The sequence below is a fragment of the Apostichopus japonicus genome, chromosome 4 (genome assembly GCF_037975245.1).
Source record: "Apostichopus japonicus isolate 1M-3 chromosome 4, ASM3797524v1, whole genome shotgun sequence".
Classification (NCBI taxonomy): Eukaryota; Metazoa; Echinodermata; class Holothuroidea; order Aspidochirotida; family Stichopodidae; genus Apostichopus; species Apostichopus japonicus.
This window is the reverse complement of record NC_092564.1, coordinates 2,082,647-2,104,030: the sequence shown is the minus strand read 5'-3', so window position 1 is coordinate 2,104,030 and position 21,384 is coordinate 2,082,647. Positions and strand designations below refer to the sequence as shown.

Below are 21,384 nucleotides of genomic sequence, written 5' to 3'. Positions count from 1 at the left end.
TCACCAGTGGTCAAATTGTGATAACTTTGTAAACATGAAATCTCAAGATGGGAAGCATGGGCAGACTTCATATTCAATGTGTACCACAGTAAATACTGGATCGTGCTGACAAATCTGAAAAATCGGATCCAGTTCTTACTTCGGTACAAAACTTTAAGAATTACAGTAGTAACTGTGTTCTCTGTGTGTATCTGGTGAAAAATGCGTCCCAGATTACCAGAAATGGCACTTCCCAGGCCTTCCCAGACCTACTGGGGGCGTAGCTGGGAGGGGGAGGGGCGGGAATGAGCTGAGTGGGCGGGCCGTGTTGGGGACTGTGCCTCAATTTTCTTAGTTAAAACATTGGGGCACTGATATAGGGGCTGAAACTGATAGGCCTACATAAAACATATAGAGCCTCTACGAAAGAACTTTTGAAACTTCTAGAATTTGCCTCCAAGTTTCCCGTAATCAAATGAAACTTTACCTCCACTGACTTAAGCACGAAATCCACCCGTTTACCATTAACAGGGTATTGCAAATGAAGTTCATATAAGCGTATAGAAACAGTTGCATGCACTGGATTCAATCGTGTATGTGTTAGTGTGTGTGATGGGGGAGGGGGGGTTGGTGGATTCAAAATGTCAAATAGGTATAGGCATTCGTGAACCTAATTTTATAGGTTGGCCGGTCAAAGATTTTAAAAATGAGACGTGAGGTTGTGGACTCGTTGAATGTGACTCACATGTAGGGGTATGGGTATCCTTCCACCGAAAAATAATATTTGGAGGTCAGATGGTACAATCTGAGGCGTTTTTAAACTATAAATCAGGTCTAAGTTCGGTCTAAACGCAAGATTGTGCTAATAAATACTTTAAACTTTTGAAATTCTCCGACTGAACTTCTTTCACCGACCTACAATGGAGGTGGGGGAAGAGGGGGTGTCATTGCATGACACTATACTGCTTAAAACAGGGGCTCAAATGGGAAGCATTGTCCTTAGTCTGGAAAAGTTGGGGGCAGGTGGAAATGAGTATGTTTCTGCCCTCTTCCCTCAATTTTCTAACTAGGACGGCATCCTTTGTATTGGCTTTACAATTTCTTCAGAATATATTCTAACCCCGGGTGGAGGCCCTGGGGACCCTATCTGTGATATTATCACTTTTATAACATATGTAATGTTTTCTGATAAAGGCACTCTAGAATGAAGGGATGCGACACCCCGGGAAGCATAGCATATTAAGATAATTCATGCTCTCAAGTTTCCTATTCTAATATCCCCTAGCTCCCCACTCCACTCCGCAGACGCCCATGACCCGCACCCTATTACAAGTCCCTACAAAACTATATTCTGATTAAACGCATACAGTAATGTAGATCCGACCGTCTCAAAATCCCAAATTAAAACTTTGTCATATGGTTATTACCAACTCGTACATTGTGCGGACTTGTTTCTCGTAAAACGTTGATTATATCGTGTATCTTTCAGCAGCTTTTCAACTTTGACAGAATCATCGAGTAAAATGGCTGACAGCCGCATTGGTCACGAGAATGGGATTTCACACAAAGATCCACACAACAATACGACGTTCCTTCGACGTGTGTTCGAACTAATTGTTCACGATGTCCTTGAAGATGGGAAGAAAGAAGAAAATAAAGGTAAGTCTATCTTTCAGTTTCAAGTATACAGTAAAAAAAAAAAAGGATTAATGTTTATACCCAAAATTCGGTAGTGAACGGTCACTTGCGATCAAAGCTGTTTTTCTTTTAGTGCCATTTTGCCTATAGAATTTAATGAATATTCTTCCCTTTTCGTTTACGACCTGTGTAATTTCCGATTGTGGACAATACATTCAAATTCAAATCAATATCTCCCGCTTGCTCTTACTGAATCCTACTTGTCAGTAAAGTCAATATGACAGCTGGCCAGGGGTAGTAGTGACAATGAATTTCCATGAATACTTTTGAAGGATATAGTCGAAATCGCACGTCTTAGGAGTGTTAGCTCAGTGGTTAACGCCGGTGCCTTTCAATCATAAGGTCCCGAGTTCGAGTCACTCCAAGATTAATAATGTATGTCGTCCAGTTACAGAGTTGTTGACAATTCATAATCATGGATGAATCTAAGAGACTGACTTTCGGTCAGCTTGCGGCTTTGATAAGCCAATGAAACTTTTTAAGAAAAAGTCGCCCAGGAAAGAACCTGGGCACGAAAACCAAACTACCGAACGACTGATCCGCTCTCAACCCCAGTCCCCTTGCATCGGTACTGTGACTGTGTGATCATCGTCGGGTGTGCATCACCATTCCCCTCGAAAGGGAACAGATACTACACATGATAAGCCAATGGTGGCTTCTTCGCGAGTTCCTGCTTGCAGGAGGATCTAAAATACATACATTTGTCATAAGCAAATGAAAAGTAAAACTGACAGGCGTTTCCCGGCGGTTGGCTCATTAGGAGCGATATAGCGTTCACAGTTGTGTAATGTCAACTCTCAAATATGAATGAAAACCATCTCAATGAATGAGCTTTCACTTTTAGTAATTGCGATTTTCGAGAAAAAAAACCCATAATTATGTTTGGTTTGTTAGCTGTTTGTATATTTGGTTCATGGGGAATAGTCGCGTTGTCCTCTTGTTTTCCCCTTAATTACTCATTACAAAAATCCATAATTGTCTAGGGCAGTACCACTTGCCATGCTGCCTTTGAAATCCCAAGTAACCGACGGCAATATAATCCCGTCCGCTTTTAGAAAAGATTCCAATTAGAGTTATTAGATGTTGAATTGGAAGTCACCCGACGTGAAACTCGTAATCCATGAGCCCTTGCAAGGTTTCTCCTACATTCGTAATCACTGAATGTGTTTTTTTTTTAACTCTTTTTTGAGACCTCAATGAATATGTACTTTTGTTTCAGTCATCAAGTTCCAGTACCCGAAGGATCTGAAAAAACAGTTAGATCTGGAGATACAAGACAAATCTTCCACAGTCGATGAATTGATGGAACTGTGTAAATCCACCATAGACAACAGCGTTCGTACAAGTAAGTGCATTATCCATACACAGACCGTATGCCGAAGAGGTTTACTATAAAGGATTTCACCCAGACATCAATAGTGTATATCGACATTCTGCGTACACAGCCTGTGACAATGTCCGCTCATTAAAAGCATAACTAATATGCGTTGTTGGAGATTTAAGACTATATATGCACAAGCGATCCGGTGCAATCTTAATATTGGTAAATATTGTGAGCATGGCTAGTTCTTGACACAATACCAGATGTAGCCAAATGTGTATGATCGTTGATGGAATGGAGGGTTCATAGGGGTCATCCTCTCCATATGCCAACCGCCCATCCCCCTTCCATTCATTTTAGATTCTACTAAATCATTTTACGAAACTATATTAATATAGGTAGCGCTGTTTGCTTCATTCGTTATTCATGCAAATTTCATTGTGTAACAACCACGTACTGCAGACATAAACAGACACTGCCGTGTTTTTCGATAATGACCTATAATATTTTATCGGTCACGTGTTTGTGTGTTCATGCTTTCATTCAACTACAATGTAATATTGGGAAGTCAACTAATTTTGCTTTCCCGATGGCATTGAGAAAGACGTGTTCTATATATATGCTACGAGAAGGCTATAAAGTGAAAGTCTTAATTTCTCAACAGCAAGGTCATTGAAGCATACATTGTACATGTTATGAAAGGTTGCAAAATGCAGTATATAATTTAGTTAGTTACACAAACGTTCAATTTAGAAACACAGTATAGTTCCATTAGGGTTTAATCATATAGGCATACAGCGTCGCTATACATAATGTTGTTTCACATCATTTATGCTTAGGTCGTCATAACTGAAACCAATGCATAATGCTTAATAACGCATGTAGGATATGTATATAGACTTTCGCATTATTGGGGAACTATCTTTATTTACAAAATTACGAAAATTGGCAAGTGTAAATTTGATTTAGCAAGGTCAGGGTACTCTGCATATACAAATTTGAGTGCGGCTAAATGGAACATTTTCGTGCGTATTGAGCTGGCGAGATATTAAGATCTTCTGCACAAATGTAGTTATATAGGAATGGATATGATAACACCATTTTGCATCAAAGTCACCTTACCGAAATAGAAATTCCTCAAAAGGGGAAAGGAAATCCCTCCCCATAGACTCCTCCGAAGAACGGACGTCGTGCAAATTTTGCACTCCTCATCTTAAAATTCGAAATCGTAACAGAATATGTCATGAAATTTCATATCAAAAATCAATACAAACGTGACTTCAATTGAAACTCTCCTGACAGTTTACATGCATGGGGTAAACAAATTAGGCTATATGCTCCCTCACACCACGAAGGCTGGCTTCGCGGCTGTTATACGTAATTCGATGCTAATTTATGCATGGTCTTCAGCAGGGGCGTAGCGAAGGGGTTTTTGTTGGGGGGGTGTGGAGAATTTGATTTGCCGACGGATCTGGAAGTGGTGACTGAAATGGGGGAGGGGTCTAAGGGGAGGGGGTGTCCCCCTCCCCTTTGGCAATTTTTTAGATTTGAAACGTCCTTGGATGCAATCTGGTGCAAATTTTAAGTCAAATTTGAATTGCCGACGGATCTGGAAGTGGTGACTGAAATGGGGGAGGGGTCTAAGGGGAGGGGGTGTCCCCCTCCCCTTTGGAAAATTTTTAGTTTTGAAATGTCCTTAGATGCAATCTGGTGTATACTTTAAGTCAAATTTGATTTGCCGACGGATCTGGAAGTGGTGACTGAAATGGGGGAGGGGTCTAAGGGGAGGGGGTGTCCCCCTCCCCTTTGGAAAATTTTTAGTTTTGAAACGTCCTTAGATGCAATCTGGTGCATATTTTAAGTCAAATTTGATTTGCCGACGGATCTGGAAGTGGTGACTGAAATGGGGGAGGGGTCTAAGGGTAGGGGGTCTACCCCTCCCCTTTGGAAAATTTTTAGTTTTGAAACGTCCTTAGATGCAATCTGGTGCATATTTTAAGTCAAATTTGGCACGGAAGAAGCTCCCGTTCTCCTTTTCTCTATTCAGCTTTCCTTCTTTCTTCCCCTTCCGCTCTCTTCACCTTTTCTCCTTTTGCCGACAGACCCAAAATTTGCCGACAGCGACCAAATTATTGGGGGGGGGGTGTGTGACACCCCCCACACCCCCCCGCTCGCTACGCCCCTGGTCTTCAGATTGACAGAAAACATGTTGACAAGAAAGCTGCCTATATAGGTTATTGAACTAATATATAGGCCTACTAACCTTAATTTATTGGGCGAAAAAGACATTACATTCAAAGTTTTCATTATAATATGTATTAGCAACTGAGGTCAGATATAGGCCTAGTATAGACATTTCCCCAAACAAGGTCCTTGACTTTGTGCATTTTCGTATTTTATTCCCCTTTGCTACATAGCGCATCCGTTTTTCAACAACCAGCTATGGCAGGGAGTGGATGCTGTGGGCTTGGCTGGTCTTTATCTAGCCCATGCTTTGAAAACAAGTGTGTAAGTTCATACATATTGTCTCCTATACATATCGCTTATTCAGGTTTGGCATGTTATTGGCTACGTAATATCCGAATTTCATGTTAATGTGTTTCAATTTTTTTTAAGTTCTTTCCTCCTGAAATGTCACTTCAAAATATCACATCAGATTTTGGTTGAATGTCTCCATGGACGTTTTACATAAATTCCTACGTTGTGTTGTTCAGTGATTGGCATTGAATAGAACTGACATTTTATCCACAATCGAATATATTTTGTTGTGAACATTCGTCTGGATTATATGTTACTGTTTCAATGAATTTAATTAAAACGGATCTGCAGTTTTTTTTCCTAATTTCAAATTTGATGATAGTAAGTTTGATTTCATGATTTTGCTTTTCATACAAATGAATTTATCTTCACTATTTATATTCGTCACGCTAAAGGACCAAACTGGAAAATTCCACTTTGTGTCAAGACCTATACATGTAGCCTATAGCTACAGCATTCATAACACAGTCAAAATGTATTAGCATTAAGTACAGAGGGCGAAGTTAGAAGCACATTACACCAAGCAGGACTAAGCATTATATTGTTATATATTATACTGTTTCGCAGTTTTTTTTACAATGTTAAGAGACACTGTTGTTTACGTTCTTATGAATTTGTGGTTCTTACCAACAGTTATACTTACGAGATGGCGCCAGTATTCCTTCTCGTCGAAAACGCAATCCTTCAAAAAATACGAGATTTATGCGGGTTTTCTGAAGGGGATGGAATATTTTGTCCCGGTATGTTCTGAAAATCTTCATTTTCACCATCATACATTGTCAACGTGAGCAAATTTGAAATGGCAGTGTATACCCTATTCAGTATATATGCAGTAGGTTCTTACCTTTCTGCGTTGCAACCGTGTAATTTGAACTTAATTTAAAGCAAATGAGTGTGTTCAACTGCGCAGTATATCTACACAAGTGTATCATAAAAAGACGATATTTCACACTCCCTAGAGAAATTTGGAAACAGGAGAAAGTCGCATACATCGTTGCAGAATGTTTACAACGTTCTCACTCCCGTATGTCCAATGTATAACCAATTACAACATCATATTATATTACGTCATCAAACGTTACTCCCGGTACACTATATTGTATGTTATTATGTGGACATTGTAATGATTTATCGTAAATCAAATGTTGTCCAACGACAGACCTAAATAAACTAGTATAGGTATAGTCCGCATAAGCAGGAAGGATCAAAATGAAGGTGGGGAAGGGAAGGGAGGGGAGGGGGCAGTGCTTCATATTAAAATAAATTATAGGTTAGTGTGTAAATATGTTATCACTTCAAGTATATGCTAAAAATCGTCATTTTAACTTCAAATGAGCTTTCTACGTCCGCGATTAATCGTGTGATGTCATTCATTCGTCGCGGATTTAGACAGTAGGCGAAGAATGGTGGGTCAAAATCTTGCGTCCGTATCAAAAGAAATGGAAGTCAAAATTTGTTTCATAAATATGGTAACATGTCGTAGAGAGTATTGAAGAGGAGTTCTCAATATTATATACAGATTGAGAGCCTATATCATACATGGTTGTTAATCAATGCATTTTGACATAATTACTGTACGAGCCGAAAACAAATATTTACTAATTGCGAGTTGCTCTCGTTGCAAGATATAGCGCACAACAGATGTCAACTCTTTCTTGTAATATTGATTTAATTTCCAGGTGGATCGATGGGCAATATGTACGCCATTAACCTCGCAAGATATCAAATCAACCCGGAAGTGAAAACAAAAGGGGTCAGAGGTTACCAACAGAGCATAATATTTACGTCAGATGTGGTATGTGACTTGTTTATAATTTGTATAGACATTTTAAAAAACATGATGGAATGTACCTCTATAACCTTAAATAAATGTTAACATTTATTTTTGTAACGACAGGCTATGTATTTGACAGTGCTAGTTGTAATGCGGATGGAAAGTAAATGGGAGAGGGGGGGATGCGAAAGGGGTAAGGGAATTGTAGAGAGGTGGGGTCATTCATTGTTATTTCCAAAGTGACTAAATCCCAACACACCATCTTCAACATTCGTAGGTATCATTTAGGGATCCCGTTTGCTCCCCCCCCCCCATTCTCCTTTCTTCCCAGTGAGGTCCAGAGTCTACGAGTTTCTCTCAGGGGAGTGGACATCTCGATATTGTACTCCTAGTGGATTTGATACCCTGATATGGTTCCTCCTAGGGGATTGGATACCCCGATATAATTACTCCTAGGAGTGTAGACACCCGGATATGGTTTTACGTGGTATATATGATGAATATCTCTTTGGAAACTGGCCATAACAACTGATAATTTTCTGTTTATGGGTTAATAATATGTGGGGTCATGGTTTCCAAAGATGCTTAAAAACTAAATTGTAATTGTTATAGCGATTAATTATAGCCTGGATTGACACAAAAACATTTAAATCATACGTTAATTCGAAGAGGCCAGTGGCGTGTATTTCAAAGGTAAGGATAAGGGGTGGGGGAGGGGGGATTCAAAACTTCCCTCGACTGATTAAGGTAGGCGAAGGAACTTTTTATCGAAGAGCCAAAGGCGAATGAAGGATTTATAAACGAGGGTGACTGTATTGGGATCATTGAAGCCGACTCCTATGTAGGGAGATCTGTATGTATTAGGCCTAGTATGTGATAATTAATGTGCACTAACGTCTATAATGGAAGATAAAAGTACTGGAAACAAACGGAAACAGATTATCTAGACAAGTATGTGCATTTTATGCCTCATTAGCGATCATGTTGCTCATCTCAGTCACGTGACTATAATGGTTCAAAATGATGTAACAACCTTAGCAAACTGATGAACTTTTCCATTCTCTTCCTTTTTTTGAAGAGTCACTATTCGATCACAAAAGGAGCTTCTTTCATGGGCATTGGTTCAGACAACATACAGATAGTAAAATCAGACGATGCGTAAGTATCTTTCTGACCAATCACATGAAAGGAAACTTAATTTGCATAGTAGCGTTAACTTTAGAAGCTTCCATTCAGTATTAGCACTAATGAACAAATTTTCGAAACAAAATCAATGAAATGCTATCAATTCATTTTCATTCGTTTAAATCCCACCAAAACATCTGTTTTCCATCTCTATGATTCTGTCATATCACATTTACTTGCATAATTTCAAAGCTGCTTAAACAATTATGCACGGAAGGTACTTTTTTATGATTATTTATAAACTATATCAGCATTGTAATAACATTATTCTTTACAGAGGTAGAATGTTACCAGATGAATTGGAAAAGGCGATTGTTTCTACAAAAGAAAAGGTTAGCTATTGTTGGCCATAATTTAGGATAAATAATAACTTAAAATTATAAAAAAAAAACAAAGACTAAGTTATAGCTGCTTAACGTTTCACTCTGTTCTCCAACAATATTGACTATAATTAGCAAATACAATCAATCAATCTATAATCTTTTTACGACATTTTATATATAGCCATACCTAGTAGTTATACTATACATGCAGAGTCAGTTAATTGCATATTATTGGATCCCACGGTTATTTACTATTCGCTTCAAAGGGGGGCTGAATATCATCCCGAAATATCAGATCCGAACTAAACTTAAAACTATAAATAATTAAATGTATAAGACGATGTGCACGATAAATGACAAAGCATGATACATTCATTCATATGATTGATATCAAAATCATAATTGATTTATTTTTAAGTTATTTATTTATACCGCCTCAAGTTCCTCTATTTATTTATTCCTGAAGGGCGACACCCCAATGATCGTGGTAGCAACCTCCGGAACGACTGTTCAAGGAGCCTACGACCCTTTGGATAAACTTGCAGACGTGTGTGAAAAGCACGGTGTTTGGTTACATGTCGATGTAAGTTAACGAACACATATAGTCGGTATCTTGGTCTCTGAATCTGTACCGTTCTTACTGTCTAGCTACAGGCTCAGCTCTTAGCGTTAAGTTTGGTACATCACAGTTTTCGAATGTTTGTGGTACGTGGCATAACATATGTGTAAGTACAGAATATACGGCTGACATATACTCGTTTGGACAACAACAAACAACGCAAACTATATACATATAACCTATACGTGTTCAATAGGAAGGGTAGAATTGTTCCAACATTCGGATGGCTCAATCACTGTATGACATCATCAAAAGACAAACAAACAAATTGGGTATATAACCAATTCATGACAATCTGATTATTATTTGCTTTATATTTATCATATTTAATAATCAAATTTTCCGTTCCCTGCCGGTATCTGGATTGTTCTAGTGATTTAGCAATTATATATCTTACTATCCGCATGATTGACTTTGATTTTATATCTATTCGAAAAAAAAAACGTTCACTGTAATAAATTCAAATGGTAAAATTCAAACCTAATCTTTTTATCTCACTCCTGTTAGTGATTTCATTATGTATGAGTTTTACAAGCTATAAAGCTCGTTGAAGCAAAACTATATGGTTAAACAAGCAGGGTCAAAGTTGTTTGCATTAATCCTAAGCTGATCAAATATGCTTTTGCATTACTGCGTGAGGCTTTTTTTTTTTAATTTGTTTTCTGTTTTGATGATCCTTTATAAGTCAAAATTTGGTTTCTCAGGTTACCTGTGATATGATTTTTTTTCAAAGTTTTAGAAAGGTCGAGTGGTAGCACATTGTTAAAAATTTTAAAATATGTCAAGCTTTAATCATAGAGACACATTGACTTTTACCGTCGCCCCGTGAACTTGAATTCTGCAGAAGACAACCGAAATTAGTTATTTTTTGCTTTGTTTATCATTTTTGTGTGTTTCATACTTATTGACTCCGAGTTGCTATCTCCTTGCTCCAACGCCATCACACAGTTTGTGATGGTGTTATGACTGCGAGAAACAAAATAGTACACTATAACATTGGAAGGAAAATAAGATCGATCATTCTTGCCGACAAGTTGTTTTACACAACTCAATTAAGGCTTCCAAATTCGTTGCTTATTCTTTCTCTCTCTCATTAGGCTGCCTGGGGAGGCAGTGCGCTGTTGTCACGGCAACACAAGTACAAAATGGAAGGTGCTCATCGCGTCGATTCGCTGTGCTGGTGTTTACATAAAATGATGGGTGTACCATTACAATGTTCTGCATTAGTTCTCAACAAAAAGGTAAGGATGGTTAAGTTTTATTACAAAAGCAAAGAGGTATTATTCTATGTTTGATCAAACTGTTTGGATTCTGGGAGATAATGGAGGTGGGAAGGGCGTGTGAGAGGTTGAGTGGGGAAGACAGGGGAGGGGAGGGGTGATGAGAGTGAGGTTGGTAAACGTCCGTATTTCTACGTCATTGTATGTTTCCTATATATCCTTTGTGACTTCCTGACCGCATTAAGGTCAATCTCATCACCCTGTTGAATCCAATAATCCTGAAGTGTCCAGCCCTCCAAAACACACACAAGTATGTAAGAACCACTCAAGTTGTAAAGACCAATGTTATGATGACTATTTTTAGGCCTAAATGTTCGTTGGGTCTAGGTTGTTGTATGCGGTGACAAATGAAATATTTTTTCCTGAAAATATATTTTATCTTCTCTCTCCACCTCTCTCTCTCTCTCTCTCTGCTATTATCTCACCACTGAATTTCCTCTTGAACTTCAGAATGTTATCCTCTCAATTCGTTCTCTTTTAGGGTGATCTGTTAAAGCATTGTCATAGTGCTTCGGCGTCTTACCTATTCCAGTCTGATAAATTTTACGGTGCTGAGTATGACACCGGCGATAAGTCTCTGCAGTGCGCTCGGCTATCAGATGCCTTTAAGGCTTGGTTTATGTGGAAGGCCAAAGGGGACTTATTATTGGAACAAGAAATTGACCATAAGTTTGATCTGGCCAAGTAAGTGTTGTTCCTTTACAACAATTTGGATAATTCTGTGTCATAGTCTAAACTGGCATAATTTTCATAAGCAGACCTTGCACTACTAAATGTGTCATCCGCTACCCCATGTCGAACCAGCCATAAATTGGCATCCGTGTTGTGGGGGATGGTTTTCATACCTTCCAAAATGGTGGAAGGGCAGTAGTAAGCAATATTCACCTTTAATATAGTACACCAACTGAATTTCCAGCTTAAATTGAACAGCAACCTTCTTTGCCATCCCATCAACATTCAGTGGCGTGATTCGTCCATTTTTAAATGACCTACTGGATGGTAGCCAATTATCATGCGTCCATGGAAAGTTAAAATAATTTTGACTGCGAACACGGCAAATTTTTTATTGATCTGGCGTTTAATTGCATCATATCAGTATACCATTATTTAATTCTGTGTCAGTTGCGGAATTTGTGGGGAAAGTCTATATAGAAGAAAGAGTAAATGTATATACGAAAAGACCGAACCACCAGCATCTTAATAAACCATGCTGTCGGTATTTCACTCCACAGACAATGCGCAGACCTTTTACGAAACCGAGAGGGGTTCCGACTGCTATGGGAGGTAAGATTTGACGACGTTAATAGTATTCAAAGTGCATACGTGTTGCATTTACTTCTTATGTATATATAATGTTGCTGCATCTTCATTCAACGAATGTAATCATGTTTTCAATCTCTCTCCCCTCAGCCTGAATGCACGAACGTCTGTTTCTGGTACATTCCACCGTCATTACGTAACTTACCAGATGGACCAGAACTATTTGACAAGTTGCATAAGGTGAGCATAGCTTGATAACATAATTAATATATATATTTGTTTAAAGAAAAGTAACCCAACGTAGCAAGAAAACTAAACACTTAATCCGCATCGAGACTGTATTCGTGTGATCATGACGATGTTTCGTCAAGTCAGGTAATCCAGGATTTCCTTGGAAAGAGAATAAATAATTCTAATTTAGGCTGTCAAGAAGAGGATTTAAACTTTACGAAATGATGACCAAAAAAAGTATTGCCAATTTAGTATTCCAAGCTCTAAAATAATGATATAAGTTGTAATTGCTGTTTTATTTTCAACTTCATTTTAATTGTTTTCCTCTTTTTCAATTTTTTGCACCAACAGTTTGCGCCAATTTTAAAACAGAAAATGATGACGTCAGGGGTCATGATGGTTACGTATCAACCAGTTAAAGATAAGGTCAACTTCTGGCGGATGGTGTTTTCAAACAGCGAATTCACTCATCAGCATTTGATGAAAATAATCGATGACTTTGAGAGTTTAGCACAAGATATTGAAATATAATTATTTATATATGAAACTTTTAATGAAACCTTCACTTCAAAATCAATTTATTCATGTAAATTGCAGATGTTAGAAGACAGTGATATGTTTATATTCTGTACTTGTATATTAAAGAAAGTGAATACTTATTTGATGTTATTGATGTATCAATAATATTTAGTAATCAGTTCACAATGTAGAACATTATGGAAGTGATGAATATACATACATGACAAGTTGTCTGACTGTAAGGTATCTTACAGTTGTACTCTTTGATGAATAGAGATAGGGTGAAGATTAGAAACCCACTAATAAGCAAGAAAAAGGACTGACAGGTGGTAGGCCCACCCACGTTACAAATCATATGTAATAATAATAATATATGTATATATATATATATATATATATATATATATATATATATATATATATATATATATGTATGTATGTATGTATGTATGTATGTATGTATGTATGTATGTATGTATGTATGTATGTATGTATGTATGTATGTATGTATGTATGTATGTATGTATGTATGTATGTATGTATGTGTGTATGTATGTATGTATGTATGTATGTATGTATGTATGTATGTATGTATGTATGTATGTATGTATGTATGTATGTATGTATGTATGTATGTATATATATATATATATATATATATATATATATATATATATATATATATATATATAGTGATAAATCATGCCTCTTATGTCAAAGCTATCCGAATCTTTGTATCTATATGTTGTATACTGTCTATTTCCTTTGGTGCTGTTTACGCCGTTTTTTGCATATTTTGGTATGAAAATTATCCTTGTTTTGATGTTCATCAATTTTTTCTCTGATGTATGTGTCTTATCGTTCAGATGACGAAGCCAAACAGATAACGAAATTATGACATTAAGGTGCTTTTTAAGTTGAATAATTATATTTTTAATATATTACTTATATTAGAATGTCTTCGAATATAATTAATACAGTTTGTGTAGTAAGACTGCATTCTGTTAAAACTTTTTCAAGACGATTGTTAACATGTTCAGAGAGTTGATTCTATATCTCCATTTTCCATTTATTATGGTAAGCTTTACCTAATACTAACTCTGCACTCGTTTATACGATGATTCGTATCTAACATTGTCTTAATGACCAATATATTGCAATTGCTTTCAGTACTAAATATTAGTTAATAATACTTACAACTCAAGTGTTCTAAGGCATCTTAGTTTAAAAGTCACGGAAGCGTTCGGATTTGCCTTGAATGACGATGAACAATTCCGAAGAGCTGATAAAGAAGTATTGGGTTTTAAAAAAAAAAAACATGTAATGATCCTTGGATATGATAGTGCCACTTAGAGGTAAAACTGTATACTTTTCCTTTTATTTAATTTTCATATCTTCAACATCAACATTCAATATCTAGAACGTAAACAGAGTTTTCTAAAGACTAGCAATTCCAATATCAGCTCAAATTGAAAACAAATGCTTGTGTTACCATTGGTTGCACCAAGGAGTTGTTATTCCATAACAACTCCCTGGTTGAACCCATTTCTATCAAATTACAGATCACATTAAATAAAGCAAATATAAGTCCAGCAAAAGTTCGGACTCGATGAGATCATTTTTAGACTTGCTCAAGTCTCCGATCTTGTCATTAAATCCATGTTATCGTCCAGACAGAAAAGTAGTATTTTTGGATGACCCCTACTATCTCTATCATATATGATTTAGAGAACAGTGGGAAGGGATACAGGATGTGAATACGACCAATTAAAATCGTTTACTTAGTTGATGATAATGCACTGGAATTGAAGTGTCACCTTGAATTAATTGTACCAAGGTTTTTGGAGCATATTACAGTTTGTTGATTTAATATTTTAAGTGACTTCACAACTTAATTAGGGACGTTGTCTTACACTTGGATATTGTTTCATTCAGCAGCAGGTTAATTCTTGTCAGGTCTCATTCGTGCAACAAACCTTGCCTTCTAAATTCACTCTGATTACAATTCTCCCAAGCATAAGTGTTATCATTAAAATATATTGCTTTCAAAGCTTGATAGATTTTTCTCTCCTCTTTGTTAATATTTCACATCCTTTGCATTTAAACCAACATCCAATTACATGTGCTCATAGCAGTATAGGGAAAAACATGACATGCACATTAATGGATTTCCGCCGGGGCTACACTCGATATGTGGCTGTGAATGGTTGGATTTGGTATTCATATACACTGGTTGGTTGGTAATCTGGTTCTCTGCTAGGCGCATGTAGGTGCCGTCAGGCACGTAGCCAGGAATTTGCCAAGGGAGGGGCGAAAATGTAGGCAAACTATCAGAGCCGTAGATACGGCATTGTAAACTTTCTGAGCAAAGGGAAGGGCGAAGCTTTGAGGCAAACTATCTAAGCGTAGCGCCACCATAAGTAGGCGCGAAGCGTACAAGAAAATTTTGGCTGAAAATGCCTCCTAGATCGCTGGAAATGGCACTTCCCAGGCCTTGTAAGTTGCATCTTAGCATTTTCTCTTTTGAAATTACTAGCGATATCATGAAAACATTAAATTAAAAAAAAAATGCTCAAAGGGGGGGGGGTGGGCGGCGCCCCCCTTTGGCTACGAGCCTGGGTGCCGTATAGGTACATGGTCTCTCGCAACTGCATGCCGTCGTTCGTTATACACGGATCTATGTCACTTCCCCAGATCTGTGGGAAATAATCAAGTGTTGCTGCTGAAGATGACTTTTTATGGAGACGCATGAAGCCGGATTACTGAAAGTTACTTACGTACCTTAGTCAGAAAGACTGGCAGTCTGACCTATTATCGATGTTGTTCACTTCATAGAGCATTCGTCATAACGAATTTCAATTTCAATAAACGAAACTCATATTTCATCGAATTCTCGATAAGTGAGATATCCGTCTGATCGACCCTTACCGGGCCCTAAACATTTAGACATTATTATTATTTTTTTTTTGAGATGGATGTAAAGAGGGAATCAAGTGGTATCCACCTGGGAAACTTGACTAACAAACAGAGATCCTTAATTATCACAGTTTGAAGTAAAACAAAAACGAGATTGGCTTACTGCAATTAGGAGACGAGTAAACAAAGACATAACAAAGAAACCCTAACAACCATGGAGGATCATGTGACGTGCTCGCCCTGTACATAACAATGACCGTACTCCTGTCGAATTCATGTCATGTAATGAACGTTAATGGAATATAATTGAACTGTTTCAGTATATTAGCTCCTTTAATCAGGCCCGTGAATTATTATTGTTTACCAGATTTATATAGTGCTCTTTTCATGCTTAAGCATGTTCAAGAGCTCTTTACGATGACGACAAAATGACGATACCCTTATAATATGAATATGAAGAATAAAATGGATGCAGCTTAAATATTAATATAAATGTATATATACTAATGAATAATTTTAAAAACAATAAAGATTTACAGTGGAAATTCCTAAAAAGAAAAAGTGAGTTTTAAGTAATTTCTGAAAAGTGATGCCAAAACATTAGTTTTGGCATCACGGATATTATTTAGCAGCGCAGCAAAGTTAAATTGTCTGTCGCCGTATGTAGCAGTCCTTAGTCTGGGGACCACTATATGGCGGGCCATCAGTCTCAAATCATGGGAGATCGACTTGTACTGATTTAAATCGACATATACCAGTTTCCTTCGACTTATACCAGTTTCCAGCAGCTGAAATTGACTTCAACTATTTAAATCGACATATACCAGTTTCCTTCGACTTATAGCAGTTTCCAGCAGCTGAAATTGACTTCCAACTATTTAAATCGACATATACCAGTTTATTTCGACATATCATCGATTTAAATCGACATATACCAATTTAAATCGATGATAAGTAATTTCTGAAAAGTGATGCCAAAACATTAGTTTTGGCATCACGGATATTATTTAGCAGCGCAGCAAAGTTAAATTGTCTGTCGCCGTATGTAGCAGTCCTTAGTCTGGGTACCACTATATGGCGGGCCATCAGTCTCAAATCATGGGAGATCGACTTGTACTGATTTAAATCGACATATACCAGTTTCCTTCGACTTATAGCAGTTTCCAGCAGCTGAAATTGACTTCAACCATTTAAATCGACATATACCAGTTTATTTCGACATATCATCGATTTAAATCGACATATACCAATTTAAATCGATGATAAGTAAATTAAATCGGTATATGTCAATTTAAATCGATGATATGTCGAATGAAACTGGTATATGTCGATTTAAATCGACATACACCAGTTTAAATCGATGATATGTAAAATAAATCGATGATATATCGAATTAAATCGACATCTCCCAGTTTAAATCGATGATATGTCGAATTAAATCGGTAGAAGTCAATTTCCGTGGACTTATACCAGTTTCTAGCAACTCAAATTGACATACTTATTTAAATCGACATATCATCGATTTAGCTCATTATCATATTCCAAATCCCGATTTCGGTGATGATTGACATGTGGAGAAACATCACGTGTAGTCACCTGGCAAGGCGCGCGAATAATTGAAAATAAACACGAGCACAGTGGAATGCATGATTTGAGCTTGAATACTGTAATTGTTCATCCCCTGGGCATGGGCGGCGATCATTGGGGTGGGGGGGGGGGAGCGGGGGACATGTCCCCCAATATTTTAGGTGGGGGGATATAGTATCCAATATCCCCCAATATTTGGTGGCATAGTTTTTTTTAGCATATATTATGTGTTTTTTATGATATCGCTAGTAATTTCAAAATAGAAAATGCTTAGATGCAACTTACTAGGCCTGGGAAGTGCCATTTCCAGCGATCTGGGAGGCATTTTCGGCGAAAATTTTCTTTTGCGCTTCGCAATTTATATATATATATATATATATATATATCCACAGGATCCACAGGATATGCGATGATGTCGAACATGATGTGTGACTGGTGACAATCTTGAAAAAGGTTATGAATGAAAAAATACTATTGGGAAAAACTTGGTTCTGAGGCAAAAGAGTACATCTGGTTGGTCATTTTCAAGCCTGAGAAGTGCAATTTCCGGTGATCTGGGGGCTATCAAAACCAGAAATTTTCTTGTACGCTGCGCGCCAACTAATGGTGGCGCTCCGCTCTGATAGTAATTCGCCTGCACCCAAGCAAATGTCCCCGCCCCCCAATGTTTGAGACAAATCGCCGCCCCTGCCCCTGGGTATATATTTAGCTACAGTAAAACGTAACCTTACAGTAGGCCTCACTGCAGAACAATATCATCTTTGTTTATGGTGTAACTGGAGTAGGTAATTGCATCAGTGTACGCACTGTAGGCCTATGCAGTTGCATGTGTATTCTTATACTATAGCTCCACGTGTTTGAGTAGACAAGCCCGGTTCGCATTGAGATAATTGCACGTCATTGACATATCAGTTTTTCAGCCTTATTGTTACACCGAAATCTTTTTGCAAGTAATTGTTCATAATTACCATAGACATAATCATGATGAACACCCTTGCTAGCTTCGTAATTTTGGAACTATTTAATTATTCGCCCGATGTGAGAGAAACGCGAAGTTCTGATGATTATACGTGCCGCGGTGTTCTGGACACGTTGCAGCCTCTTCAAAGTCGATTGTGGTGCACCAAAAAGCAACGAGTTGCAGTAATTCTGATGCGAGGTTATGGTTACTAGGCCATTCACGAGTGATTTGGTTGCATCGTCAACGCTATATGTGACCGATATTTCGAAGACTCGCGTATCCAGACCTATACAAACACTGTAAACTTGTTGGGACATGTTCAGATGAGAGTCAAACATTACACCAAGATTTCTTACCGTTGGCATTGGTGTGATAACAGAATCGCCGATATTTATTGAAATGTTATTGACACAGCTTTCGATGCGCTTAGTAGAAAATAACGTCACTTCCGATTGGCAGGGTTCAACTTAAGCTTATTATTGTGCATCCAATTCTCTATATCAGCTAAGCATTCAGATACTAGATGCATTGCTTCCTTCTGTGCATCCTCATCGTAAGGTTTAAATGACACATACAACATGAATTGTCATATAATGAACATTAATGGAATATAATTGAACTGTTTCAGTATATTAGCTCCTTTAATCATGCCCGTGATCTGTAATGTAATGTAATGAACGTTAATGGAATATAATTGAAATGTTTCAGTATATAAGCTCCTTTAATCAGGCCCGTGATCTGTAATGTAATGTAATGAACGTTAATGGAATATAATTGAACTGTTTCAGTATATAAGCTCCTTTAATCAGGCCCGTGAATTGTAATTTTAAGAACGTTATGGAATATAATTGAACTGCTCAATCAGTATATTAGCTCCTTTAATCAGGCCCGTGAATTGTAATTTAAAGAACGTTATGGAATATAATTGAACTGTTCAGTATATTAGCTCCTTTAATCAGGCCCGTGAATTGTAATTTAAAGAACGTTATGGAATATAATTGAACTGTCTCAGTATATTAGCTCCTTTAATCAGGCCCGTGAATTGTAATGTAATGAACGTTATGGCATATATTTGAACTGTTTCAGTATATTAGCTCCTTTAATCAGGCCCCTATTTATAGCGACTCTGGAGGTCATTCCCGTTATCTCACAAATTCAACTTTGCTCCCTAGTCTTGGTCAAGGGTATTTTTATTGGCCCAGAACTGATAAGATCAAAAACAATTTTTTTTTTGGTAACGGGGGACCGAGTCTCACTAATAAAAGAAATGCCGCAGACTCTGGATTCTTGAGCCTGACGTTTGGCTTTCACACCAGAGAGACGACTAAGCTCGACTTTATGGTTTGGAACTTTATTAGATTAGAAAGCAAAAACACGAAAGGAACGATCACCTCAGACGTTGAGGCCCATGTGATATCTATCGTGGAAAACCGCTACATCGGAGCCCTGACTCTTGTGCTTTCTGAGAGCTCATCATAATTCATATTCATGTCCGATCTTTTCCACTTAATTGTAAGTAGTAAATTCATGTCAATATATTTACCCTATCCCTTTGAAATTTGATGCTGTGGCACGACATTTGTAATAGGCCTAGCAATCGTAATTTGATTTCTTTTTGCTTAACGTAATCCGTACTATATTTGGCGTCATAAGGGTCTGGAGCGTAGTGAATACTAAGCAGAGGCGTATCCAGGATTTTCTAACCCGGGGGCGCGAATTACTATCTAAGCGGAGGGCCACCATCGGTTGGCGCGCAGCGTACAAGAAAATTTCTTGTTTTGATACCCCCCAGATCATCGGAAATGGCACTCCTCGGGCTTGAAATGACCAACCAGATGCACACTTTTGCCTGAGAACCAAGAATTTCCCAATGTTTTTTTTTCCATCCATAACCTTTTTGAAAGTTGTCACCAATCACACATCATATTCGACCTCATCGCATGTCCTGTGGATCATTGCATTTTGTAGGTGATTCTACGTCGCGGCCCACAATACCCGTAAGTCCCACTTTTTAAGGTTTGAAGCCCATTATTTGTTCAGAATTTGAAAATTCACAATTCTCGTGAATAATTTCACTTCAAAACATACCCATAATGTTGCACACAATTTCATGTATGGACAACCAATATAGAAAAACCTCCTTGAACCCCTAACAGACCGGTCAAAATTGCACGAGTAGAGGGAAGTAAGATGAAGAATGGTGGTCAGGGAATTTTCGAAAATTCAGACACAGTTAATTTATTGGTGTACAAATATTAAAACCTCTTATAACGGCTACTATAAAACTTCGTTGAAGGAAATGAAGAAATACCAGATATTTCCGAAACCGATCACTACACAAATCTACAGTTTGGGGGCTGTTCATCCCGGAACGCCATTTTCATGCTCACTGATATGATGTGATATCTGCTGTTTGCTTTAAAAATTCGAATAATTGAAATGAGACTGAAATAAATAACTATTACCAGTTTATTGTGCAATGTTCCACCAGTGGCGTAACGATGAGCCCGGGGAGGCTCCTGGCCCAAAGGGGCCCCTATTAGGAGGTCCAAGCAAGGGCATCCGCATATATGTTTATAAGGGGGGATCAGTAGGTCATATAGGTGTAACACACTACTTGATACTATCTAAGCGAAGCGCCACCATCGGTTGGCGCGGAGCGTACGACGATTTTTTGGCCAAAAAAAAAAATACTCCTAGATCGTCGGAAAAGACCTTTCCCGGGCGTTTCAAGTTGCATTTACACATCGGTTATTGTGAGATCTTATGTCTTAGAATTTTGACTTTCAATAATTTCAGTAATGCATTAGAGGTCCGTATGCAATGAACATAACTAGAGAACTGTTGGTTGGGGGAAATCATTGAAATGTCAAATACTTCACTTTAAATTTTTGATTTTCCAGGGGGAGTGGGCAAGTGCCCCACCCCCTACTGTATATGGAGTATAATGGAGACTATTGTACAAATACAGTAATCAAACCTAAGCATAGGCCTAATTTCGGCTGAAACTTTTGTTATTCCATAACAACAGGCCTGGTTGAACAACGTTCGAACAGCGCCGGTGGCAACAACGTAAGTTTAGACAACGACGGAAGTTTAGACAACGGACGTTTAGACATCAACGTGAGTTATGGCAACAGCATTGTAAAACAGCAGCAACAACTTTAGTTTAGACAACAACAAACTTAGTTTC

At 37.8% G+C, this 21,384-nt stretch overlaps 1 protein-coding gene across 4 annotated transcripts in view; it reads left to right on the top strand.

Annotated features, from left to right (window-relative positions):
- Positions 1–14,781, top strand: part of LOC139966110 (cysteine sulfinic acid decarboxylase-like) — a 28,810-nt gene extending 14,029 nt beyond the window's left edge. For 2 of the 4 annotated variants that reach the window (XM_071968813.1, XM_071968811.1), the window contains exons 2-14: positions 1,472–1,638; positions 2,897–3,022; positions 5,416–5,506; positions 6,170–6,276; positions 7,216–7,331; positions 8,389–8,468; positions 8,773–8,827; positions 9,285–9,401; positions 10,535–10,678; positions 11,199–11,401; positions 11,950–12,001; positions 12,128–12,217; positions 12,560–14,781. In XM_071968813.1, the coding sequence (XP_071824914.1) occupies positions 1,503–1,638; positions 2,897–3,022; positions 5,416–5,506; positions 6,170–6,276; positions 7,216–7,331; positions 8,389–8,468; positions 8,773–8,827; positions 9,285–9,401; positions 10,535–10,678; positions 11,199–11,401; positions 11,950–12,001; positions 12,128–12,217; positions 12,560–12,739 (1,497 nt within the window). In that variant the 5' untranslated portion in view covers positions 1,472–1,502 and the 3' untranslated portion in view covers positions 12,740–14,781. Of the gene's footprint in view, positions 1–1,468; positions 1,639–2,896; positions 3,023–5,415; positions 5,507–6,169; positions 6,277–7,215; positions 7,332–8,388; positions 8,469–8,772; positions 8,828–9,284; positions 9,402–10,534; positions 10,679–11,198; positions 11,402–11,949; positions 12,002–12,127; positions 12,218–12,559 lie in introns of all 4 variants that reach the window. The other 2 variants (XM_071968814.1, XM_071968810.1) reach the window with 1 other exon arrangement.
- Positions 14,782–21,384: the final 6,603 nt, after the last annotated feature.